This window comes from Taurulus bubalis (assembly GCF_910589615.1).
Source record: "Taurulus bubalis genome assembly, chromosome: 9".
Lineage (NCBI taxonomy): Eukaryota > Metazoa > Chordata > Actinopteri > Perciformes > Cottidae > Taurulus > Taurulus bubalis.
In genome coordinates, this window is record NC_136597.1 from 17,188,005 (window position 1) to 17,213,710 (window position 25,706).

Consider the following 25,706-nt stretch of genomic DNA (forward strand, 5'->3'; position numbering starts at 1 on the left):
ATTTGCAATTACAGGTCTGACTCGTATATTTGAAACAAATGATTTATTAAATCACTGAACTCTTGTCAACAATTACAGAGATTTATGCCTCGGCCTTGGGTTTGGCCTCGGCCTTGGGTTTGGGTTTGGCAAGTGCTCCCTTCTTCCCAGGCTTCTTCTTGGGTTTCAGCATCTTGGCCTTGATCTATGGAGCAAACAAGCAAGATGTCAAAGGAATTAACAATGTATGGCTACTAGTTCTGCTTTAAGCTTGAATTTGTTTTAGTTCTTACCGCAGGGTCATGCTTGAGGATGGCATGACGTCTTGCGGTCTTGGCGTAAGGGTTCAGTTTGAGCATTATCCTCAAGTTCTTCAGAGGATTCTTCTTCAATACTCTGCGGTTGATATTCTTGCTGTAATGATAAAAATAACCCAGTCTTAAAATGAGCAACTTCTGCTTAACTACAAATTCGTCATACATTTAGTGGGTTGCTCAGGACTTCAATAACATCAGGATTCAGAAACACGAACAAAGTGGAAAATCATCATAACAAAAATAAATGTTCAAGTTAAAAGACCGCAGTGCTTACGTTGGTGCACGAAGAGCCTTCTGGATCTCCTCACTCTTCAGAATCCTGCTCAGGTCTGTATTGGTCATCTTGTGCATGGGCAGGCTGAAATAAACAAGGCATTACGAATTGAATTAATGTTGAAAATTATGGAAACAGTCAATTGACAAGTCTTTTGATGCTCAAACGCAGAACTTCTTTAAATATCACAGTTTCAAAAACACGGACTAAAGTGGAAGCTCATCCCTGATGTGATAGACATGCTTTACTTGTGTAACAGTGAGTTTCTTAAACACTCACTTGTAACCGGACTTCAGGGTAGAAGGTTTACGCCAGGTGCCGTACAGCTCATCCAGCTTGCGGAAAGCACTCTCGGTCCAGATGCAGAAGCGTCCAACGTGACCACCAGGGGCAAGCCTCAGGAGGTTCAGTTTGTTTACGTTCTGCAGAGTGATGCCTTTAAAACATAGCACAATCATTCAGATTTAATTATCTTTTAACACTTCACTGCAGCACAGAAAAACAAACTACTACGACAAAAAAGGGCCCGTTTGCTCGGTCCTCTCAAAAACATGACAAATCCTCATCTTGTTCTCTATTGTTGACGTGTAAACATGGTCCATTTTTCCCCCCACTTGTCACGACATTGGTCCTCTCGAGCTCTTATTCTGTGGGTTAACAGTTCCATCTCATATTTCAACCATCCATCTTGTGACGGTGGTTCTATTGTGTGCCATCTCTTTGTAATAGCCTTTTCACTAGCTGCTAGCAGAATTTTCAGCAGATATGCCTTCCTTTAACACAGTGTTTGTGCTGATATTACCAAATTATAGGAACATACAGGACGTAGGTGTGTCATAGCACAGAATTTTGACTGTAACCATATGGACCTTTCCCCAGAACTGTACAATTTCCAGACATAGCCAAATTACATGGGAGTGGTTTACATTTACTGCCCCACATTTCCTCCAGCATGGTTGATCAATAGACAGACATTTGTTTCTAATTTGGAGGGTAATAAATAATCTAATTATATTTTTCCAACCGTGTTCTCTCCAAGTTCGCGCAGATGTTGAGGAATGTTGTATCTTTCAAATATTCGACCATTCATCCTCTGTAATAGTCACACCAAGTTCCTGTTCCCATTTCAGTTTTACATAAAATGTTACATTTCCTAATTTTTCCATCAGATTTTGATATACATTTGATACGTTTCTATATTTCTTTGAGTTGAAGGCGCCTATTATGGTTCTAATATCCCATTTTTTATTTCTGTCAAAAAAAGTCCCTTAATTGTAGATATCTGAAGTGGTCTTGGATATTTAGTGAGTATTTGTCTTTCAGCTCCTGGAAACTCACAACTTCTTTAATCATCTTTAATTACTGTGCATAATGCTGTTATTCCATACGGAATCCATAGTTTAAACCTCTGATCGAGAGTACCTGGAATAAAATGTCTATCATAGGCTATCCATCATAGAAGCCTGAGTTCTTCTAATTTATATTTCTGTACCAATTTGAACCACATCTCTAATGTAAATCGAGTGACAGCATCCATCTGTTCAAGCAAATAGTTTGCTATATTTAAGATTTAATTATCTTGTTGCTGGTTTTTCCAATAGTTGTTCAAAAGTTTACTTCAAATCTTTGATAACAAATCATTCAGGACTAAACAATGGTAGTACAGCATTTCTAGCCATGCCATTTAAGTTTACAAGCAAACATTGAATATGAACTATACATTGTTTTTAGCCATTACATTTTCAGAGCTCTTATACCCACTTACCCAACAGTAATGAATTATTGAAATGTAACAAATAACACACCTGGGATATTTCTGAAGGCCTTGGTGACACCGGAGTCTTGGTTGTAGATGATGCATGGTCCTCTGCGTTGGATCCGTCTGCGATTCCTCATCTTACCCTTACCAGCACGCATGCGCTGAGAGGCGTAGACCTGAGAATAGAAAGATTATATCATTACTATAAGCCATTTAAAAAAACGAACACAGCTCCCAAAATTGAGGGGACAATGTAAAAAGAAAGAAAAAGGATTTTTAAAATGGTGTTTTCCCTATTGGGGTTCCAAGTCATGCCAACAGAAAAAAAGTGACCAAATGTAGATTACCTTCTTGATGTCATTCCAGGCTTTCAGCTTCTTCAGGAGGAGCACTGCCTCCTTGGTTTTCTTGTAGCCCTCAACTTTGTCTTCAACCACCAACGGGACCTCAGGGATTTCCTCGATGCGGTGTCCTAACAGAAAGATAATCGTGTCAACCATTTTCTTCTCAATGTGTCACAGACTAGAGTCACCAGAGCTTGCTCAGAACTCAAGACACATCAATACCTTATGACAGCTTAAAGACGGCAGGCTACCGTCACTGTTCACAGGCTCAGACGCAAATTACACCATCATGGCAAGACAAATATTAAACTCTACTTTCAAAATAGTAATCACGGCAATATGTACCTATGAATATTTAATTATAGAAAGTTATTATGTACATTTTTGTATGTATACTTCAGATTCTCAACAATTGCTTACCTTTGGACATCACAAGTGCCGGAATTGCAGAGGCAGCCACGGCAGAGCAGATGGCATAACGCTTCTGGGTTGTATTGATTCTGCGGTGCCAGCGACGCCAGGTTTTGGTGGGGGCGAACATACGACCTCCACGACACATCTAGTCCAAAGTCAAGGAGGTTTAAAAACTACTGAATAAAATTCCATAAGTGGTGAATTAAGTAATACCTGCTCAGACTCAATGTTCGTCAGCCATCTGAGCCAGCATATGACAGTAGGCAAACCGTCACTGGTCACAGAGTAAGTCGCAAATTACACCATCATTGCAAGTTCTAGTTTTCACATTTTAAAAAAAAGGAGAAAATGGAAAGCTTTTCAATTTTAGTCACAAGGATACATTTCCAAAAGCACCCTGGCCAGAGCGGTGAGTACCACCACCTCTCACACGGGGGATACGGGCTACAGCTCTTCCTGTACCCCAAGACTCTGCACTGGTCTGGTGGCCTGTAATAAAACAAATATATATCTAAGTTACAAACCAAATACATCACATTTGTGAATGCATGTCCTCTGTTGTCATCTTAGAATCCTGTATTAACTATGATGGCCAATCTTTGTCCACTTGGACATATACACTCACCTGCCAGTTCACTGACTGCATAAGGCTGGCGATTGTTTTTGCGCATGTTGGTGTGCACAAAATTCACAACATCGGGGCGAATTGGAGCCTTGAACACAGCCGGCATGACGACATTCTTGCCAGAAGTTTCTCCTTTCTCGGAATAAACCGAGATCAGTGGTCGGGCACAGGCCTAAGATGCAAAACAAACATTGAAATGCAAGTAAATATGTTAAGCTGGATTTGAGACTAATGAATACCCTTTAATGTCAATCATTCTTATATATATATATATATATAGTGCTTAGGACAAGCCACCGAACCGCCTGTACGTCGAGGCCGTTAAACTATAAACCAACTTCAAAACCAGTTAGATATAACTCGGTGTACTTGACTGCCAATATCAACAGTGTACAACTCATTAACATTACTTATTTAGACAAACTGCAGGGGGAAATATGCCGCGTTGGATTTTAGCTTAGCTTCTTTAAGCTAACGCGACTAAATTAGCAAGCCAGTATAAAACGTAGCGTTGTCTAATCATAGGTGGCATTAGCGCCTTTAATAGTATTGAAATGTGATGCTTACGAGAAAAATATACCATTAGATGACCTGTAAAAAGGCCACACGTGTTACTGGTCTACTACTGAGGCGACAGCTACACGTGTAACTGGGTTGAACGCTACACGTCCAAAATGGCTCCTCGTGTTAGCTTCGTTAGACGGAAGTGTCCACACTTCTGTTCTCATAATCTTAGTTCAAGCATCGCACAATCAACGAACAAAGGTTTATGTGATATGTAAAAATCACCAAATACACCCTACGTATTATATAGCATGGCAATAACAGTCCGGGTGCGTTTTCTCACCATTTTCGGAAAATATTTTTCGGCTCGCCGGGAACCACACTGCTCACGGAATGGCGGCCACAGTGAAAAGGAAGTAGGTACGTTACCCTAAATGCTTTATGCCTCCGCCTCGACGAATATCACTTCCGCCGACTGTTAACTTTCACCATTATTTTTCTTACCACGAAGAAACGTTGATTAAAAAATGTCTAAGATTATATCAAACATTTGCATTCGCATTTTCAATCAAATTCTCCAAACAAAATGTATTAAAGTCAGTTGCTTCAAATGGGACTATTTCTTTACGCCATGTTGGCGGAGCATGAACGTAAAGACCGAACTATTTTTCTTAGTAACATTTTATTTCATGAAATATTATTTGATTATAAAACGTGTTACAGTGTATGAGATTATATAAACCATTTGCTGACTTAATGCATTACTTTCTGATATATACACGCATAACCCTGAAAAAAAATCGTGACCTGCGACCTTATGACGTCACCGCCCGAGTTAGCGCGCGACAGTCAAAATATCAACAGTAGCAGCCTAGCAGTCCGTTTAACTCTGTTAACATCTTTTGTATTTGATCCATGTACTTCACTCTGTAACAGGTGATCTGTTGTACAATTGTGTAATGGGTTCAAAGGTGATATCCAGAGCGAAGGAGTTTTATAATATTCTTCGGTGAGTTGACTTATTTTACTTTCTGTGTAGCTTTAGATAAAGTCAAATGGACGCTGTGCAGTGGATGAGCCGTCCGCCTTTAGCTTAACTCTACATGTGAATTATTCTATTGCTTTGATTGCTACTAAATACTTATTTTGCCGAGGTGACGTAAATTTGTGTGTGTTATGTGTCGTTTGATTGAAGGTCTCTTCAAGATGAGGAAAACAACGATCCATGTACATATGAGGTAATTACATTTTAGTTTAAGTAACATCCGTTGTAATATGGTGTACATACATGTGTTACACCGTAATGAATAATGGTGTTTCTGTCTCTGATTGGTTTTAGGAGGACATCCAAATGTTAAAGATGAATGGAGACAGAATCCCTGTGCTGAATATGTACTGTGGGAACCAGCCAGTCTTCATCTGTGAAAAAGCTGTGAGTGAAGTATTGTTGTGACTCATTGAATGTAGTCAGTGTTTGTAAGCTCTACACACATATTATTGTGTAATATATTTTTAAACACATGGACATTGTCTTGCATTTAAAAAGTCTATGATTTCTAGTTGCCTGGGTCTTCTGCTACATCACCAGTTATTTAGGATTCTTTTGACATGCTGATATTGGTTTGGAATGGCGCACATTCAGTTTCATGGCTGAAAAGGAATCCCTTCCCTAGTCTTGGACTTCTGTTAAATTGTCAGAATTGTGTATTACAACCATACACCATTGTAAAAGCAAAGGATATAACTACCTGCAGGTACCCTTTTCTCTCTCATACAATTGTATTAAAACACCTCTCTAACGTTCACTATTGGACCGTGTTTTTTTTTCTTGATTTTTCAAGGTTCCAAAAATAAATGAACCTGATGACCAACCAATGACTGAAACACCAAACTGCGCTGACAGCGATGATGATGCTGATGATAATGCTGATGCCAATATTCTCCAGGCAGAATTGGGACCACAGCCGCTCACAATCATGAAAGCAAGGTGATCAACTAAGACATTTAACACGTCAATCAAATGAAGCAAGTGCTTGTAGGATTACATAACCAGTATAACCAATACACTGTTGATAACAATCTAAATGCATTTTTTTCTTCCTTTTTTTTATAGGCAGTTTCTGTCTTGGTACACATTATCTCAAAATACTAATGTGTCATCTGTGGACAACAACCCTGCATTGCACCCTCTGTGGGTGCGATGTGACATGTCTGATCCAGCTGGAACCACCTGGTTTGGAGCTGAAACGGTCAGCATGGGAAATAGAGTGTCTGGTGTCAAATTATACTCTGTTACCTGCAAAGGTATTGCCCAAAGGCTTTCCATAATACATCCTTATAAATATTATCAGTATAGCGAATATTTCTTTAATTTAACTCCTGTGGGATTTTGATGTTTCTGGCATTCCTTTTATTCCAACTTAAATTGTGTTAGGCTCAACTGTGGACAAAGGATCGCTCATAACCTTAGACGAGCTCAAACAAGAGCACAAGAAAAGGCACCACCCATCCTCGGTGAGTGTGCATCCTTTCTTATAAGTCTGTGGGAATTAATGTGTATTCACTTACATCCGTCAATGCTTCTAGATGGCAATCAAAGGCAGTGCTAGGTTCATTTTGTTTGGCTCCACTGTTGTGGAACACACCATAATTGAGTCACAGAGTAGTGTGACAGTGGATTTCAAATGGAGCCATGTGGAGAGTATCCTTGAGACCCCACCCCTGTCCTCGTTAGCAACACTGGTAAGAACTAGTAATTCACATTCTAAACACACCTTTTTTCACCCGTAAATACTTACTTTATATATATATATATAATTGTGTAATACTATTTAAAATACAGAATAAAGTGGTAAATTGTGTTTACTTTGGCTTGTTTATCATGTGCAGAATATCAAAGTTGCCAGCGGGGACATGAGGAGTCCAATGTATGAGATCTACAGGGAGCTCGAGTTTCTTCAGGTTTGTGTCCCATAGTAATCTAACATGATGACTGTAATGATGACTGTAAGCATTAATACACAAATAGACATCTAAATGTATCCGATTCTTGTTATTTCAGACTCTTGCTGATGGTTTGAGAACTGGTGAGACTGAATGGTTGGAGCCTTTGGAAAGCATGTCAGCTGTAGATCTGACCAAGGCCTTCCTTGAAGGTATCTGCTTTCTTAAGTCGATGCACATTTGTTATGATTTCATTCTAGCAGTTAGTTAAGACTATTATTTAGCTTTTTTTAATTTTTGTTTCAGAGCTTCAGGATACTGCAAAGACACTACAGGACAAGGCTGCCAAAAAAGCTGATGTATGATAGAATAAAGGGCTTTTTCACAAATTAATTCATTTCAGAATAAATGTAAAATAAAATCATCTTTTCTTAAAGACCACAAAGCTGAAAACTGAGACGGAAATTTTCAACTCTTTCTTGGAACGAGGAGATTTGGATTTTGTGGAGCAGCTGTGGGTTCGGATGAGAAAGAGTGAGTCAGGCCATCTATTAAGGAAGGATTCACTTGATTTTGTATTACAAACAGACAGTAATTAACCATTTTCCTCCATTTTGTTTTTTGTTACAGGTGTGACTTCATGTCAAGACATTGGAGACTGCCTGAAATTGGTCACAGAAGCTCTAAGATACGGTGACATCAAACCCTGGGTAATAAATGATGCAGCTCCTTAAAACTGTTTATTGCTGACAAAAGATTTTTGGGTTGTTTTGTGTACGTTTTTTGTTTTGTCTCTGTTCCGCTAGATTCACAGAGACAGCAGCAGCTCCCTCAGCAAGCTCATTCTGCAGTCTTACCACCAGCAGATTGACCATGTGTCTCTCACAGGCGTCACCCCTGTCCAAATGCTGCTGGAGATGGGTCTGGACAAGATGAGAAAGGATTACATCAACTACCTCATCGGTAACCTCCTAAATATCACTTTGAAGCTCTGTGTAACTCTATGTCCTTTACATGTGATTCAAAGTTTCACAGTAATATTTTAAGCACAAACTTTGCTTTAATATTCTATTTGCTTTTCTTTTTTTTCCTCAGGTGAGGAATTGACCACTCTTAACCACTTGGTAAGACTGTTTTACTGACAACTATTTTGTAATGACTGTTAAGAACATATTCTAAGTTTAAATATTTTACTCCATAGTGCTATTACTTGAGCACAGAGGTTGATCTGCAGGAGCAAGTGATCCGACTCAGAAAGCTGCACCATCTGCTGGAAATAATAGTGACCTGCAGTACTTTCCTAGGTTTGCCCTACGACCGGCTCTTCCTTCTCACACAGTAAATTAATTTGCCTTTTTTTCCAATCATGTAGAAGAGTGCAAAAGTGTTCTTTCCCAAAGATGACATTAAAGTACACAATTTAATTTCCTCTTAGGTCATGTTTGCAGCACTACAAAGCACACCCATATGATGAGGAGCATGAATTCAAACTGCAAATCAAACCCGCACTGATCGGCCATTTCTACCAGAAGTAAGGAATACAACCCGTTGCACACTAACTGATTCATTAAATCTAAAGAAAATGGTAAACAACAGTGATATGTTTGTCTTTACATTAATATTTTAACATAAAATAGTCATTTGTTTCACCCACAAAAGTGTCAACAAAGTGAAACGAAAGGTAGGAGAAGGGCAGTGTGAGCAGCTTGTACTTTGCCTTTTTTTGACGGAAGCAAGTCAACTGTATTCAGAGGGTTTGTTGTGCTTCGTATTTTGACGAACACATTTGCTTCCACACAGTTCTCCTTATGTGGTCATGTGTGTCTGTGATTCAAACCCACTGTATTCTGTGTATGTTTTGAACACCGAAGTGCCAACGGTGAAGTTTTAACAGAGGCTGTTATCTCATCCCTCATGTTTGTGTGTTCCACAGAGAGCAGCCAGTACTTTGGGGGGCCGAGGTGTCCAGCGGCCACGGTTCTCGTGAGGTCAGGACATCCGTACAGCTCAGTGACAGACCACTGGTTGATCATGTCATCTTTGAAACAGGTGACCTGAATGCACCACTCCAACATACAGTACACCCCATATACTTACAAGAGGTTATTATCCCGGTGAAGTAAAGATAAAAATGTTCTTCTTCAACTGTTCTGTCTTTAGATTACCCAAATGAAACCGTGAATGGGGACAGTGAGAATTCTGCCTTCTTCTCCACCATGGCGTGCTGTAGCCTCGTCAACTTTGCCTGAATTTACACAGAGCTCCACTTTACAACAAAGGAGGTGTTTCTTGTCATTTTTTTGATATTCTCATCAGCAATTAAAATGTTTTAAAATGCCAGAAGAACTAGCCAAATCACCATATATTACATCACAAAGTGTATGTTTCTGTTAATAGACTGTAATTTTGTCAAATGTTTTGAATAAAGCACTTTCAGTCAGTTCTGTCACACTGCCATGGGTTTCTAAATGCATCTTTATTATCACATTTGCTGATTTGTTTAAGGTTCGATATAACAGTTGAAAGAACTTGAAAAGTGTTTTTGCTAAACAACTCAAAACACAAAGTAGAATAGATCACAAGGGCTGTTTGCAATGGTAATATTCCACAGCAATATTGTAAAAAGAAAATCCAACATGTTGCAGGGATATCCACACTGTTTGAGTCTCTGGTACTAAATGTATTATAAAAGGCTAAACCAATGTTTCTTACAACATGGTATACACATCAGATTAATAAAGCTACTTATTCTCTTTTAAATTCAGTTCAAATAATTTATTTATGTTCACGCATTATCCATGAAAGAAAGTATGCACTTGCAATATGTGTGTGTATTGATGTTTGTGATTGTAAACATGCACACTGTCTAGTTCCGCCTCCGCAGCAGGAACATAAGGAAGACGGCGCTGAGCAAAATAGAGAGTGTGCAAACAGTGGGAACAACAATTTCAGTTACCATCTCCATGTGGCTGGTCAAAGGGTCTGCAAAGCACACACATACATTAACAAATCACCAGCATTATTATATAGTTCAGACAGCGCTCATGAAGCAAGTGATGATGCTCAAGCACAGCACTCAAAGGGTTAATATTTGTCCCCTAAATCTAATCATCCTTTATCTGATTTATAGTGAGCATGAGTGATTCCTTACCATGTATAAGTCTTAGAATATTGGCAGCAGTACTCCGCTGTTCTTCTAATAAAAAAAAGAGAAAGTACTCAGAATTGATTAACGCTTTAACCCTTTGAGAACTGCATGCAGCTACTGGGGAATATTTCATAAAGCAGCATTTTCACCGCCAGATAATTTTTTTTAAATCAATATCTTCTGAAATGCTATTATCACCAGGCATCAACCGGCCTGGCTGAATCATGTTTCTTTACCTCACGTTGAAGCTTTGATTTCTAAATTGAATTCCAATATGTCAGATAGTTTCATATATAATCCTGCTTTGTGAAATACCCTGTGGGCACAAGTACACAGATAAGCGCTATGCTTACTGAGTTTTTGTCAAAGCTGCTTGCAAATTACATGTAAGCACACTAGTACAACTTCAGATAAATGAAGACATAGTTGCACACAAGCTTGTTTCAGAGGCATGTCTTATTGTTAAGCAGCAGAAGCTTAATTCTGTTAGTAAACTTTAATAAAGCAAAATCACAAAGCAACAACAACAAAACACACTGACATTAATGGACAACATATACCCTCAAGTTCTAAACTTCATCATGCACTGGCCAAACCTTTGGCATTTCTGCATGTTCCTTGGATTTTCTTCTAGCTGGGGGGGCAAACAAAGAAGATATCTCAGACATTTTGTTAGAGATTTTGTTAATTGTGATTTACTACTTTCTATCTTTTCTTTTAGCTAATAATTTGTTAATGTGTTTTTCTGAGGTGCAGCAACACATTTTCAAGTAAATTATTGATCTTACTTGCATTTCAAAACTATTGGTAAGTTTTTGATATTTAGGTCTCTTTATTTGTTTACCCCAGCTAGTTGTTCACCACTGATCATTGATAAACTTGGACAGGGATTTTCCAGACCAACTGACCTGCAGCTAGCAGCTGGTTGCTAGAGGAACAGGTCTCAACAGCCTTCCTCCTCCAGTTCTCAACCTGCAAGGATTTACAATGCAATTGCATATCATCACTTATTTGTTACACAATAGAGCATGAACCAATTAATCTTAATGTTTTAAAGGAATGTCTGAAAGGTGTGTCTGGAAAGGATTAGAGGGAGGACTTTGTAGTGACCACGTTATGTCTTGTACCTCTCTCTGATTGGGAAATCCATTGGAGCTGATGACACGTTTGTAAAACTGGACAGAAGCTTTGGGATAGCGGGGCTTGTTTTTGTTCCTGAAGTCCACATAGTACAAGCCAAACCTCTCGGAGTACCCTTCATCCCACTCAAACTTGTCCAGCAGAGACCATGCGGTGTAGCCCTTCACATTGACTCCATCTTTGATAGCTGAGTGGCACCACAGAGAAAGAGTTGACCGCATAAAATGGATTGGACTTTAAATAAATTTGCTCCAAATGACCAAACAATACATGTATGAGCTCATTCACCTTTCAGCATCTCATTGATGTAGTCTTTAAAATACTGTATCCTCCAGTCATCACACAGTTCTGTGCATAACATCTTCTCAGAAACTCCATTCTCCGTCACATAAATCATTGGGTTTCCGTACTGAGACTAGATGGGGAACAAATAGACATGCAATAATTTGCCTTATGTCATTCAAGTAGGGCTGCAGAGTGCTACGATCGTTTCAGCTTCATACACATGTCAACAAGCCTGTTCTGCATGATTCACTATTCGCCATAAGTCACCTTGACAAAATTGAGCAGACGTCTGAAACCCCAAGGCACAGAGTAGAGCCACTCTGACCCGGGGTCAGGCCATCGCGGGTCAACCAGCTCAGCCAGGTCACGGTCAGTGAAGTAGCTGCTGCTACTACGAACTGACGGGTTGTTCTTTTGGGTGATGTAGCGGGTGGTGAAATGGCCGATGCCGAGGAAGTCACAGGTCCCCTTGATGTAGCTCTTCTCTTGGGGGGAAAATGTGGGCAGGCGGGACGTCCCGAGGCCTTGTTGATTACTCTTCCTTCCTGCACACACAAGTAGTGATTAGTTAATTCCCCAAAGAACAATATTACTTCAAGATTCAAGATTCAAGAACTTACTTACCAATGAAGTCTTTCATCACTTGAGGGTAGTCTCCATGGAAGATGGGTGTGGCAAACCAACCCAGGTAGAACTGAACGTATCTCTCAGCTGCTTCAATATCTTTCTGGTTGCTGATATCCACCGGCTCTCCCCAATCCCCAGACAGAGAGATGCCAACCAGACCTGCAGATGTGGACAAGAGCTCTCAGCACTAAGACAGACAGTACTGTTGAGAGGCAAACATTGAATTAAGTTACTTTCAAGAGTTTTATCTTGTTTACCTTTTTGTTTCCCCCTCCATTGTGTATCATAAGTGTGCCAAACTTTTGCATGTGCCTAAGAAAAAGATTACTATTATGATTATGCTCTATATTTTCGTTCAAATATAGTATATATACAGTATATATGTGTTGTCCTACCTTGATTATGTGATGTGCAGCTCTGTATGCCCCTGTTCCTCTCAGCCTCAGTCCAGGAGCATGCTCACCGGTCTCATAGCCTTCAACTGCTACAGACTGAAGCAGGTTAGCAGATTATGGAGTATTAGTGTGATAAGAGTACTTATAACAGGTAGATACATATTAATCCAAGCTCTATAATGAAGACAAATCATATGTTACAAGGCAGACGTGAATGTAAAACCTGCAAATCATTGATTTTGAACCTACCCATGGATTGTTGAAAGTCATCCAGTACTTGATTCGGTTGCCAAATCTTTCAAAGCACAGGTTTGCAAATTCATTGAAATGATTGACCATGCTTATATTCTGCCATCCACCATATTTCTCTTGTAAGACCTAGAAAATCAAAGAGTGCATTAACTCTGTAAAGAACAATAGTGATGTCATGCAAAAGGTCTTAAATGAAAGATTAGCAGTGTTTTGCATTCCAACCTGTGGAAGATCCCAGTGATACAGGGTGACGATCGGAGTGATCTTGCTCTCCAGCAGGTGGTCAATCAGCTCATTATAGTACTGTATTCCTTTTTCATTTATATGGTCAGCTGCAAATGGTATTTAAGTGTCGATAGTTTAAGCTGTTAAACTAAATCATACAAGTTCAGTTGCAAAAGGCTTTAATTGACAGCAGTTACTTACACTTTATGCCAGTGGGGATGAGTCTAGGCCAGGATATGGAGAAGCGATAGTGGTTCAGCTTCAGTTCCTTCATCAGAGAAACGTCATCCTGTAATACACACACTCAATGGAGTGAGATATTCAGATTACATGTTTATTACTCCTCTGTTCTCTCTATAACAAACACATCACACCGGATCACCCCACCTTGACTTTGTGGTAGCCCTCACAGGAGGAATCCCCGGTGTCATTTTGTTGGATTTTGCCTTTCTTATGACTGAACACGTCCCAGATGCTCAGTCCTTTTCCATCTTTGTCCCAGGCTCCTTCTGTTTGATAGGCTGAACTGCCGGCACCCCACGAAAATCCTAATAAATACATACACGGCAACAACCACTTGACCAGCTCTTACCAAATCATTAACATGTACTGCCACTATCCCACTGAGCAAAAGAGCCATTTTGGTTTACCAGCTGGAAAAGTGCCATAATAGAAGGAGCTGTGGCTGTTCTTTGTCCAGTCGAAGTCCTCAGCCGAAGACAGACACAGCACCAACACAAACACATGACACACACTGAGTGCACAGCGGGGCAGCATGGTACTCCTGAGCCTGCAGCACTGTCTGGTTCTGCTCCCGTCCCTTACTGTCGTTTACACACAGAGGAGAACCATTAAGCATCACCTCTTCATGTTGTAATACATATATACACATGGTTACACCTTTCATTTCTTTAAAAAAAAAAATCTACGTTAGTGACAGGAAACTGTTTTAATATAGTCACTGTCATCAAACAGTGTGAAAGCATCCAATATGATGGACTTGGGGGGTCCTGGCATCCAAATACCCCTTTTCAAACTCAATGGGGTGTGAGCTCATCTTGCTGAGGCAGACAGATCCCATACAAACTACGGTTTCACCTCTGTAAGCAAAGTTAATGTCAGAGAGGGTGATATATTTACAGTACAAATTACATGACATTGAATGAACCTTTTTAACATGTGGACTTAAAGCCAATATGGGAACATATATTATCTCATCATTTGACAATTATAAGGAAATGAATGCTGTTTATTTTACATTGTCATGGTTGCTTCCAGGTACTTAGGTGCATATCACATTCCAATTGTATTTACTAATATTCCTGCAATCAGTGTGATACATGTTTTGTCATATAATGCATCATTTAAGACATTGCTTTGTGATACATTTTGGGAATTTTAAATGGAAATATGGTAGACATATAACCTAAAAAGTTTAAAAGAATTCCTTCAAATTATAAATATTTATTGTCATACACAGTCCTGTTTCCCTATGTTTTTTCCAAGATTTATCATTTCTCACTTACACTTTTTTGTTTAAGTATTCCCACTGCAAATTATCTATTAAATTACAAGTGCACAATTCATAACCATTACTCCATAACATTTGAATCACTAGGTCCGGTATATGATGTCCGATTACCTGTGTGCCTTATGAAGAATTCATTTGCAGCAGGTGTGTGTGCTGAGCTCGAGTCCCCGGGTGAATGGGAGCTCTCCTGGAACAGCAGCGCATGTAGAAAGCTGAATATATCTATTGGTGCAATCTCTATTGTAGGTTGCCTGTTGTAGCACCACCCTTCTCCAGAGCGGTCCCTGCTGTCAGTGTGAAAGCTGGCCTTATTGTGAGGCTCACTGTATTGTTTTAGCTGTTTAGAAAATGCTGAATGGTTTGCTGGTAGAAAGTGTTTGCACTGCATTATCTATTCGCCTGGGTCAGGTTAGGACAATTTTACACCGGTATCATCTTAATCACAAAACTAGAAAGTGTACATCGTAAAAGACGTCAGATCAATCAGATGAACCCTATGCAAAACATTTTAATTTGTGCTTACAATTATCATCTCATACATACATACACACTATCTTCTTATATGGCCCAGCCATACATTTTAATGCTAATTCTCAAAATGAAATATGTCTAGTAAGCTATAGGCACCTAATAACACTGTCTTACTGCATTTCAGTGAGACATTTCTCACAAAATTTGACACATGAATTCTAACATGGTATGTTGTGGATGACGATCTTCGATTCACGCACAGGAGAGGGCAATGTTAAACTGTAAGTGTAACTCACTCCATTCAAATAAATTAAACTCCATAAATGATAATCGGGTAAACAAATCAACAGATGTCCGTTTACATGTGGTTCTTCTTCAGTGGTGCAAATATTGAGGCCCCATGATGAAAAACTGAGAATCTCAGTAATTATCCTCCTCCTCATCCTCTTCAGGCACAAACTCAAGCTCATTGTCATCTTCATCCTCCTCCTCTTCATCATCCTCCTCATCTTCCTCCTCCATATCAAAATCTACAGCGGCATTCAGTAGCAGTTTGGTTTGATTGATCTCGCTCTCATCATCAAGGTTAATATGAACCTGAAACAAAGAAAACAAATAATAAACAATAAAAAATGTAATCTTTAAAAGCAGAAAATCTTATGAGAACAGAAAAGATCTTGAGTAAATTAATATTATTTTCATATTCATAATTATCTGAGCACCATTACATTTTTAATGGCTTGGAAACGGCAACACCCTATAAGCAAAACTGTGCAATAGTGTAGAGCAGTGGTTCTCAAATGCGGGTACGAGTACCCCAGGGGGTACTTCAGATTGAAAAAAAATCCTTTAAAAATAGTTATTTAATAAATATCCAATAATATAAGTGTAATTTCTTAAACCAAAATGTATATATTATATATTAAATCAGACACTAATGGCACAGCGCTGTGTATTACATTGTTTCTTCAACCAAAAATGCTTTGCGCTGGTTAGGGGGTAATTGGCTGGGAAAAAAAAATCCACAGGGGGTACATCACTGAAAAAAGGTTGAGAACCACTGGTGTAGAGTAATAGTAGTGATACATCAGATCTTTAATTTCAACAGGCCATCTTAAGTGTGAATTAATCAACAAACACAAGCAGAAATATTACTGAGAATATCTTAATATGACAGATCGTGACTCCTGAGTATTTTGCAGGGTTGTCCCTGATGTTCTCTCTAGCAGTGCTTCACCTCAGTTTCTGGGGAAGATCGTTGAGATGCTCCTTCTTCTGTTTGAGCACTAATGATCGATTTCAAGGCCACTTCTTCAAACTGAAACACAGAGTGAATACATAAGATGTAAACTACAGGTACCCCACACACACACACACACACAGAACTCTCACTCACCTTCAACCTGTTCAGCTGGTCTTGTAGCATGACTTTGATTTTAAGGAGAGTCTCCTCTTCCTTCTTCAACTCTTGCAGACGGCTGTGCATCTTTACTGGTACTGCTGCAGTCAGACCATTCCTCAACACTGAAAGGTAGATGATCAACAGTCAGGGAGACGGTGTCATGCCAGATGTTATGTTGATTACAAAGTGGGATGTGAGTGGCAACGTTTTAAACCTGTCACTTCAATCTTCACGAAACTTCAGTCTTACTAGTAACGTCATGCGAGGGGGATTTTTAGCGCTAGCTAGTTTGCTGTTTCATCCGGTTCCTGTCCCGCTTGTTTAGCGTTAGATTCCATATAACAATTCATCAACTCTGCTCCTGCCACTGTAACGTTTAATGGGCTACGATTAAGTACGACCTACTAAAATATAGAAGTGCTTCTGTCGCATCTAAATATACAAAGATGGACGTTTAATCTCCACAACAGTACGGATTGTGTCACACTGAAAGAAATCAGTTACGTTTAATAGTTTTCACTGTTACTGCTAGCTAAAAACAATTTGGCTAAATAATGTTAACTTTAACGTTAGCGGTAACATTAACACTACCCCCCAACATAATCCTTTACACACAAGCAAGAATACAACTCAGACGTTTACCTTTGTTTATAAATTCTGCCTACAGCTTCATTTTAAAGTCGAAATCAATGAACAAGATAACGTGCTTCCGACAGCTTTTGTTTTGAATTCCGATAGCGGAGCTGTTATGCTACAGACACAGCTAACGTTACTAGCTAAAGTTTGGTTCCTGTGGTTAAGCGGTCATATCCGGATTTATGGTTAGTTAAAAGACTGTCGGAAATATCAATACTTTGGTGTCCGGAACGAAGGATGTGTCAAATAGTACGGCGACTGCAGTGTCTTTGGTTTTACAAGCTACATTGATACACCAGAAATTATAGAATTGAAAGAAGGTCCGGAGGTTTTTACGAACATGTTGACAGAGAAGTAATTCGAAGGAAATGGCTTTACACACGGCAGTATTTAAAACAACATACATTCATGGTACTATTGTTCCCCTGCTTATTTTTGATAAATAATTGCAATCGATAATAATCCACAACACATGCCTTTACAAATAATCTACAAATCACAAATACAACATCACGAGAAGCACCTAAAGGCAACAGTAATAGTAAAGCAAAATCGACTTTGTCGACACCTGGTGGTCAAACAACGGTATTGGCCTACTGACACGTTAGGGCTGGCAATCCTGTTTTAAAAAAAAACCCGACGTGTCCCATTTGGATTTAAACCATATTCTAATACATACACTTCCCGTTATAACCGACACCTAAAAAATAGCAAGCAATTACTGTTTTATATCAATGGCTTGCAGTGGGGAAATACTGTAAGTACCATGATCAGATACTTTACTGTACTACTACAATGTAAAATAAAATAAAAAATCTAAACTAAAAGTATTGCCGGTAAATAGTATTCAGGTGTGAAAAGTGTTATAGTTATTGTATTATTCCTGAAGCATCAAAGTGTCTGATACATTTTAATGTGGAAGTGAAGAGGGAGCTAACTGTTATGACTTAATTCACTCTTGGATAGTTTATACTAAAACTATATATTCCTTAGCTTATCTGTTGCAAATGTACGGTCTTAACATGCACAGCAACCTGTGACTACAACTGTCAGATAAGTGTAGTTGAGTAAAAGTACAACATTTCACTCTGAATTGCAGTGGAGGAGAGACAGAGTCTGACTAGCTAACCTCTGATGACTGGGAATGGCTACTGGTGCCTTTATAAGGTTTTTACGTGCAAACTATTTGGGGGAAAGATAACATCAAAGTGTCTCCAGATAGAATGTGTGAAATGACAATGATAGAACAGCGTGACAACTCTGCAGTTATGAACTGACAGAGAATCACTAAGATCAATCTGCTTCCCCCAGGTGGCCAAAAAATATACCACTTATTGCAGGTCCAAAGCTATGTTACATTGTGATGAACAAAATACAAGTTTAGTTATGTTATTTGTGTGACTCACTTCATGAACTGTAGATTTAAATGTGTTATAGTCATTGTCATTGTTTGAGTACTTTGTGCTGCTAATGTTTTCCAAACATTATAGATTCCACTATAGTTATGATCAGTGACAAAATACATCACCCTCAACTATAAAACTCAAAGCCCAAACCTAAATGCATTTACTCCAATCAAAGGTGAACAAAACATTAAAATGATCCATCCACAAGGAGACAGCTTCTGGCCATAACTGTGGTGAGATATATTGTTACACTAATTAATGTGTGTAAATATAAAGAAAACAATGTCGAATTAAATTAAATTATTGAATGCTGACTGAAAATGACTGAATTTTACAACAATGTGATTACATTTTCTTAAATTGTTAATTCTGCGCCTGGCCGCCTGCCTCGTTCCTATTTGCCACGCGGGTTCTTCGTCACAGCGCGAGGTCGCAAAGATCAACTTTAGACATTTTGTGCATAGTCGCATCATCCCTGAATGCTGTCTCCTTTTTGACAAAGGCTTGAAACAGCTGATGGGCTGTTCAATTCTTGTCAGGGTGGTTACAAATTAAGTGCACGCCATTTTTGTGCTATCGCTGCTCCCAGCTAAATTATTCATGGAGGCTAAGCTGTGTCTCACCTTAAGGGCCTGTATAGTATTGGCTACGTTGTGTCTCACCTTGAGGGCCTAAAAGTAACGTTACTCTGTCGAGGCTTGAGCAGTTGGAAATGAATGCTAGTTAGCTCACCATGCTCATGAATGTGTATTAATGTAGCTTTTTCTTTCTTGTCGGTTATCAATGGCCGTCCTCTTTTTGGAAAGGTTTGAAGTGGCAGGTGTCAACTTCACGGCACTAGGAAGCCTAATTTGTAACAAATGTCGTTCATGGTGTTAGTCTCCCCCATAAAACATAAGGGTCACACCATTGGAAGCCAAAACGGCCTTAAAAGTGAGGCCTGCTTGCTACCTCGCCAGACTTTGAGCTGGCTGTAGCAGCTAATAATATCCAAGGTGTAAATTTGCCTTTCAAGCTGGCATGAATCCAGATAGTGGAATTTACTTATTGATTCCCAAGACGAAAAGTGATTTGACACCTTATTAATGACAAAAGGTTACAAACGTGCTTTGAGAATACATTTGTTGGAAGACCAGATTTGAGTTTTTAAGCATCTTCATGTTAAGGAAGCTGGGATCGTTTTCATGGTACAGAAACAACCGTTTTTCCACAGTGATGGAGCAGCCCTTCATGTTTATTTAACTTTCTGACCCTCCCCATCAGTAAACATTCAGCAGCCTTGCATGTTACTAAGAAAGCATGCAAGTGTCCTCTAAACCCCCGAACCCCCATTACGCTGAAAGGGATCAAGTAGTCCTAACGTAGATAACCAATTCAGTGAAAACTTTAATATATTACAGATGGAACTCACTGATGTGAACAAGATCTGAAACGGCTCTTAATCAGTCTTCAAAAATGTTAGAAGAGCCCATTAGGGTCTTTATAGGATTCCTTGACTAAGTCTATCCAGATGTGTGAGTTGATAATCACAGCAGGCGGGCCGGGCTGGAGACTAACAATGGAGCCCGGCCAAAAGGAGAGACATAGCCTACCTGTCTCTGATCACTGTAGGATGTAGGCTCCTCATTTGTCCTAAACCAAATACCTTCTATTGGTGTGTTAGATAGACAATACTTTAACAACATAGGTTTTATGTGGTTATATTGTATGTGTAACATTTTGAACCGCTTTGCACCGCTATCTTGAACTTTGTTGGGCCTATGATTTCAGTTTGTAGAACTACTGTATGTCGTCTGTGCTTCAGGTAAGAAGCAGTAGCTGTCTAATGCAACCCAGTACCACCGCTGACCCAGGATCAGCCCCAGAGGAAACACAGCAGAGCAGGAGCAGACAAGAGAATATCCGCGTCAGATATTAAGTGAATTGTGTTCAATTTTGCTAAGTCCTTAGAAGCATAATGATTTTTGCTACACTTATTCCACTATACTGCATCATATGTTCTAATTGTTTAAGATGTAAATTAAACATCCAGTACATTGTTGACTTTTAGAGGACTACTTTCTATCGCAACAATAGTCAAGATTGGAATCCTTTACATTTGTGTCTGTCACCTTACGGACTAATTGACTGTTCATTATAGCACTGTACATTTTGCATGTTGTGGTATGTGACCATGGACAAGAACATTATTGTTTTGTAAGCCAAGCACATAGTGAGTCTTGGGAGGGTGAAACTGGAGCTGTGTGTCGGTGTACGAGAGACCTTAAGGATTTGGGGGTCAGACGAGTAGGTGCTCTGAGGCCTGCGCCCCGCTATCACAGCTGCCACCCTCCCAGCACAGACACGAGAGGTCCCACTGGCGTGAGGCTTACTTGGAGCTGGTTTTAGCAGAATGAAAGTGACTAATACTGTACTGTTATCATTCTGCTCTTTCAGAGCTACAGTTGTTTTTCCTTGTCATTACGAAGACTCTGTTGCTGCTACATTGTAATTTCTCCCCCAATCAAAGCTCTGCTTGGGGAGGACTTGAGCCTCGTGTTGAGGCCTGGTGGCAGCTGAGGCCGGGGCTCAGTCGCCCTACGTGCCGCTGCCAGTGGTGCATGTGCAGCGTTTGAAGGTGGTCCCACCGTCTGTGGAATGCAGTGCTGAGCGTGTGGGATGAGGGGCCTCCCAAAAGGGAGGGAGAGAAGGAAAGGAGGCAGGGAACACAGAGAGAAAGAGAGAGAGAGAAGAGAGCGAGAGAGGGGGGTGACCTTTAAACAGTGCCGTCAGGAAGTTATGACTCAATTTTCAATCGTGGCAGTATAAAACAGAGCAAGAGCATGGAAAAAGAGAAGGGATGACAGCTGTAGAAGGAGAGAGGGAGGGAAGATGATGATACAGATTGTAAGGTGATGCCCAGAGAGATAAGATTGTAAAACAGCAGTGAGGCGTTTGTGAAGTCGGTGAGTCACCGGGCAATCATTGGTTCTCTTGCAATCACAGCTGAGGAAAACTACATGATGGCTGGCATTGCTTGTAGTTTGCCTCTGGTTCAGGAACAAGGCACCCAGTCTGAACAGAGCTTTACTCTGAAATGTGCTTGTGTCTGACAAAGTTGAAAATTTGAGTTCATGTTTCACATGACTGTTATACACTGTAGGTCAAGCATCTATAGGAGGTGAAGGGAAAGGTGGGGGTGGCAGCTCCAGGATGTTCCCTCTTAAACGTTACAATGATGTGGACAGGAGCCTCAGGCGCCTACAGTATGAAAGGAAAGAACTCGTGGGGATGCGGAGGAGCCTTTGTTTCATAGGAACTACCTTAACCTTTACATTTCCTGTGCTCAACTCCTACACGCACACATTCATGCAAATTGTCACGCACACGCAGCAAGACAAATGTATCAGAGTGCATTCATTGTAATCAGCACAGTCTTCTGCACGTACACAGAGACAGAAAGATATGGACGCATGCTTTGGTGGAGAACACATGGATGTGTTCATGTAAGTGAAGATGTAAAGGAATGATCCAGTTTGTCTTCGATCTTTGCAAAGTGAAACTTTTCACACTAAATCCATAAACTGCTTAATCCCACTGGGCATGCTGTCGCTGCATCACAGAAGATGATTGATAACAGTGTTGATCACCAGATTAACCACAGCCGTGTAGTGCGATCCATCGTGTGGGTTTTGTCTATCAACACTTGTATGTATGTGTGTAAGTGTATAGCTGGGTGCCCAATGCAGCTATGATGCTGACCTAATTTGTCAAGCAAGTGTAGTAAAAGCCAAACAGTCCCGTGTCCAACTGGAAAACCTCATCATTTGCTGCCGTCAGCATATTATTATCTGAAGCAGTTGCGTACCAGAAGACATTCTTGGTTCTGTGCCCTATTCATGACAAGCTCAGGAAAGCACATTTATCCCATGTTCAGATTTGATTTCGGTCCGCTTCTGTGGTTTCTTATTTGGCTTTTATCCTTAAACCGATCCATCCACAGGGGTTTAAGTGCATTCAGTCAAATTGGAAAGGATGTGCAGCGTGTTGTAACGCAGGGAAGTAAAAAAGCAGAGTGATAGAGGTGGAGGTCTCGGACAAGTCGGACGCATAGGAAAACTGAAAAGGGGCTAAAAGCGCTGGCAGATCCTGGATTAAGGCAATCCAATGTAACCACAGCAAAAAAGGATGTTGATTTAGGTTGAGCTTAATCGAGGGAGCTTCTTTATGTTGCAGCCTGGGGAATGCCTCAGATCACGGCATGAGGTTTGGGCCCTGATATGATGTGGTTTGGTCAGGGATGGCAGGAGGGAGTTTGGGGCCGGGGCTGAGGAGAATTTCTCGGTCAAAGTTAAAGTTTGTAAACTAATTGACCACCCATACACAGCACTGCTGCTCCAATGGCCTTTCTCTCAAGACCGACAAACAAACCAAAAACTCAAGAACACCTCCACCAGACCAGGCCACTGACAGTTGTGTGATTAATTATATTTTCTTCTCTCTCTCTCTCTCTCTCTCTCTCTCTCTCTCTCTCTCTCTCTCCTGATCCTGGTGTATTAGTCTGCGTTGTTCACATCCCTTGGTACCCTAAATTAAACATCCTTGTAATGTCAAACCAGTCAAAAGGAAATCCACTGTTTTCCTTGTTGCTGTCGTTTTTTCTTTTCATAATGATTCATTATTATTAAGTCTGCAGGCTCGTTTTTCTCTGCTAGTGAGCCTTTTCAATCTCAAATATCCCACTGACTGGTTACTAAATGTGGTGAAAGATGTTTTAAAGAAAGGTGAAAATAAACAAATCCTTTTGACCCTATTGATTACAATCCCAAAAGAGTGAAAGAGTTGTGAAATAAGGCCCAGTACAGCACTGGGCAAAGGAAAGTCTGACGTGGTGATGCCAAGGGCCAAGGTCAAATGACAACACAAGGTCAGGTTAATCCCATAGGACTGACTGTGATTAACGACTAGATAATAGAGTGTAATCAATGCTTGTCTGTGTGGGACTGTGTGCCATGTTTTAAAGGGAATGCAAGTCAAATGCTTGGCTGGTTAATTTGCGGGTCAGAATGTGTTCCTTTGGGCTCAATGGTTTGGCTGCCATCCCAGTTGTAGTTGGTGAGAGACTGAGCTGTTCTTATCATTTCATCTGAAGCAAATATTGACTTCAGAACTTTGGGAATTCCTCACATTCCTCATTGAAAGACCATAGCACAGGTACTGCACTCCTGCCTTTCCTCCTGATATCCTCACTCTCACTAACCAAACCCTCTCCTCTTATTCTACCTCAGCCAGAGGCACACAGCAGCCTATCACCTTCCACATGGTCATAGTGTTGTTTAAAGAAAATGCTTATTCTCTTCTTTGTGAGAGTTACATGATGATTGATATCACTCTCACATTTGTTTGTTCAACATAAAGCTTTCGCTATAGGATAGTGGAAATGGGAAACTGCAAGCTTGAATCTGTCCAAATGTAACAAAATCCACCTATCGGCACCTCTAACGCTCACCCATGAATCTAAACGGATATGTAAAAACAGCCAGTTTGGCCGGCAGCTTCAAATTTAACAGGCAGTCACATGGAATGGTATCAATCTTCTCATTTAACTCACGATAAGAAAGAAAATAAACGTATTCCAAAATGTCAAACGGTTCCTTTTAAAAATGAGTAAAATTGTAAAAATTGTCCTTGAATAGATAACTATAGGCCTTTTCCATGTAACCTAAATGATGGCATTGCATTGTGAGTGTTGTTTGATTCCCTCTGTGAAGTCCATGTGTATGTAATGAGGTGATGTCAGCAGTCAGCTGTGAGCATGGCAGCCGATGCTAATAAGGCAAAGCGGGCCCATTGGTTGGAGGAATGTGTGAACACAGTGACAAAACCATTTATTTACAGGCTCTTCCACAGTGAGGTCTAGCACCCGCAGCCCAAGTGTAGCCCCAGGGAAGACACAGCTGCGTGTGAACGTTGTAGCACCAGCTCTGCTGACTGAGAGCTGTCCTGATCGCTAAAGGAACACCACCCATCTTGTCTGATATTCTGAGTGTACGAACTGAGACATTCCAGACGTGTGAACTACCCGTGACAAATGATCACCCTTTGGGTTTTTAGCTTTCACATGCTGCGGGCTTCTTGGCACGGGGAAGTGGGTCTAGGCCTGAGAGTTTTCCCTGCTCTACAACTTCGGTAACTGGAGCGGCACCACAGAATGTGGACAAGTCCTGGTATGGACTGTTACGTGAGGGAGAGCCTTCAGGCTCGGGCTATGATTTAATATTGCCCTTTTTCACCACCGGACAGCCTGCACTCAGAGCACTGACAGGACTGTGGGTCATTCAGTTGACTGGATTAAATCAATTTAAATAATCCACACCATAGGCACAGCACAAAATGAATTGGTTTCGTTTTAGTTTCAAACCATAACCCTTTGAGAAGAGAGAAATGAAAATAACATATATTACTGCCAGATTAGTCACAGCATATTAAGGGGTGATGTTGATCTTGAATGGATTCCAACTCTGCTCCAATTTCTTCTGCGGTTGCATGAAATATGTTCTTTCCTTAATTCGCAATTTGAGTCACGAGCTGGACTCCATGTTTTAAAAGGCATCATAGAAGCTTGTTGACTTCTCCATTTCATTAAACAAGCCTTGCACTGTGCCATTACTGATGTCATTGTACTGTTTCCTGTCATTTTTCAGATCAGGCTCTGTTCCACATGCCCCTCTCCAAAATCTGTCCGGTCAAACCCCGGCATGATGGATCCTTTTACACTTCATTTGTAGCTTTCATCAACATTCCATTGAATGATGAAACATTGGTTGACTACTGTCCAAAGTAATCAAACTGCAGCAAAATAACTGGTCGGTCCCCTTGAGACATAGATTTCCCAAATGAACTGATGACATTTGCTATTACAAAGAGAAAAAAGTGCTGCATTAAAAATGTTCTGCCCTCATGCGGTCCAAAATGCATAGTTTTTCCTGTAAAGTTTGCCTTCAGCACTTGTGTCACACATACTGTAAAGATTTTCATTTTGCAAAAGCA

The 25,706-nt window shown here is 40.2% G+C and overlaps 4 protein-coding genes across 4 annotated transcripts; 1 reads left to right on the top strand and 3 right to left on the bottom strand.

Moving 5' to 3' along the window:
- Positions 1 to 24: 24 nt before the first annotated feature.
- LOC306740900 (large ribosomal subunit protein uL4B-like) lies at positions 25 to 4,616 on the bottom strand. Its single transcript, XM_079223143.1, has 10 exons — positions 4,560 to 4,616; positions 3,713 to 3,884; positions 3,470 to 3,576; positions 3,094 to 3,232; positions 2,677 to 2,801; positions 2,376 to 2,505; positions 850 to 1,006; positions 571 to 654; positions 273 to 393; positions 25 to 184 (listed from the first exon to the last, which is right to left on the bottom strand). Exons 1-10 carry the CDS (start codon positions 4,560 to 4,562, stop codon positions 83 to 85), a joined length of 1,140 nt encoding a protein of 379 aa, XP_079079269.1. The 5' UTR covers positions 4,563 to 4,616; the 3' UTR covers positions 25 to 82.
- Positions 4,617 to 5,175: 559 nt separating this feature from the next.
- On the top strand, positions 5,176 to 9,593 carry zwilch (zwilch kinetochore protein; the record flags this gene model as incomplete). Its single annotated transcript, XM_079224047.1, has 18 exons — positions 5,176 to 5,225; positions 5,412 to 5,454; positions 5,556 to 5,648; positions 6,058 to 6,203; positions 6,330 to 6,520; positions 6,651 to 6,730; positions 6,803 to 6,958; positions 7,106 to 7,177; positions 7,278 to 7,371; positions 7,466 to 7,518; positions 7,597 to 7,693; positions 7,790 to 7,869; positions 7,966 to 8,122; positions 8,255 to 8,283; positions 8,361 to 8,497; positions 8,595 to 8,690; positions 9,093 to 9,208; positions 9,320 to 9,593. The coding sequence occupies 18 exons, from the start codon at positions 5,176 to 5,178 to the stop codon at positions 9,406 to 9,408; spliced, it is 1,779 nt and encodes a 592-aa protein (XP_079080173.1). The 3' UTR covers positions 9,409 to 9,593.
- Positions 9,594 to 10,025: 432 nt separating this feature from the next.
- On the bottom strand, positions 10,026 to 14,008 carry lctlb (lactase-like b; the record flags this gene model as incomplete). Its single annotated transcript, XM_079223193.1, has 14 exons — positions 10,026 to 10,141; positions 10,311 to 10,355; positions 11,216 to 11,279; positions 11,435 to 11,634; positions 11,736 to 11,862; positions 12,000 to 12,277; positions 12,357 to 12,518; positions 12,617 to 12,671; positions 12,755 to 12,850; positions 13,004 to 13,132; positions 13,229 to 13,338; positions 13,433 to 13,520; positions 13,619 to 13,779; positions 13,882 to 14,008. 14 exons carry the CDS (start codon positions 14,006 to 14,008, stop codon positions 10,026 to 10,028), a joined length of 1,758 nt encoding a protein of 585 aa, XP_079079319.1.
- A 1,254-nt stretch (positions 14,009 to 15,262) lies between these two features.
- On the bottom strand, positions 15,263 to 17,408 carry snapc5 (small nuclear RNA activating complex, polypeptide 5). The gene is made up of 4 exons (XM_079223855.1): positions 17,278 to 17,408; positions 16,630 to 16,757; positions 16,471 to 16,551; positions 15,263 to 15,830 (listed from the first exon to the last, which is right to left on the bottom strand). Exons 2-4 carry the CDS (start codon positions 16,717 to 16,719, stop codon positions 15,654 to 15,656), a joined length of 348 nt encoding a protein of 115 aa, XP_079079981.1. The 5' UTR covers positions 16,720 to 16,757; positions 17,278 to 17,408; the 3' UTR covers positions 15,263 to 15,653.
- Positions 17,409 to 25,706: the final 8,298 nt, after the last annotated feature.

Excerpts from the sequence above, each read along its gene's own strand:
- LOC306740900 (XM_079223143.1), bottom strand. Across the intron at positions 1,007-2,375 it reads GGCCTTCAGAAATATCCCAG|GCATCACTCTGCAGAACGTA; the intron begins GTGTGTTATTTG and ends TATGTTTTAAAG. Across the intron at positions 394-570 it reads AAGGCTCTTCGTGCACCAAC|CAAGAATATCAACCGCAGAG; the intron begins GTAAGCACTGCG and ends TTATCATTACAG.
- snapc5 (XM_079223855.1), bottom strand. The coding sequence starts at position 16,719 with ATGCACAGCCGTCTGCAAGAGTTGAAGAAGGAAGAGGAGACTCTCCTT. Across the intron at positions 16,552-16,629 it reads ACCAGCTGAACAGGTTGAAG|TTTGAAGAAGTGGCCTTGAA; the intron begins GTGAGTGAGAGT and ends TCTGTGTTTCAG. Across the intron at positions 15,831-16,470 it reads GATCTTCCCCAGAAACTGAG|GTTCATATTAACCTTGATGA; the intron begins GTGAAGCACTGC and ends TCTTTGTTTCAG.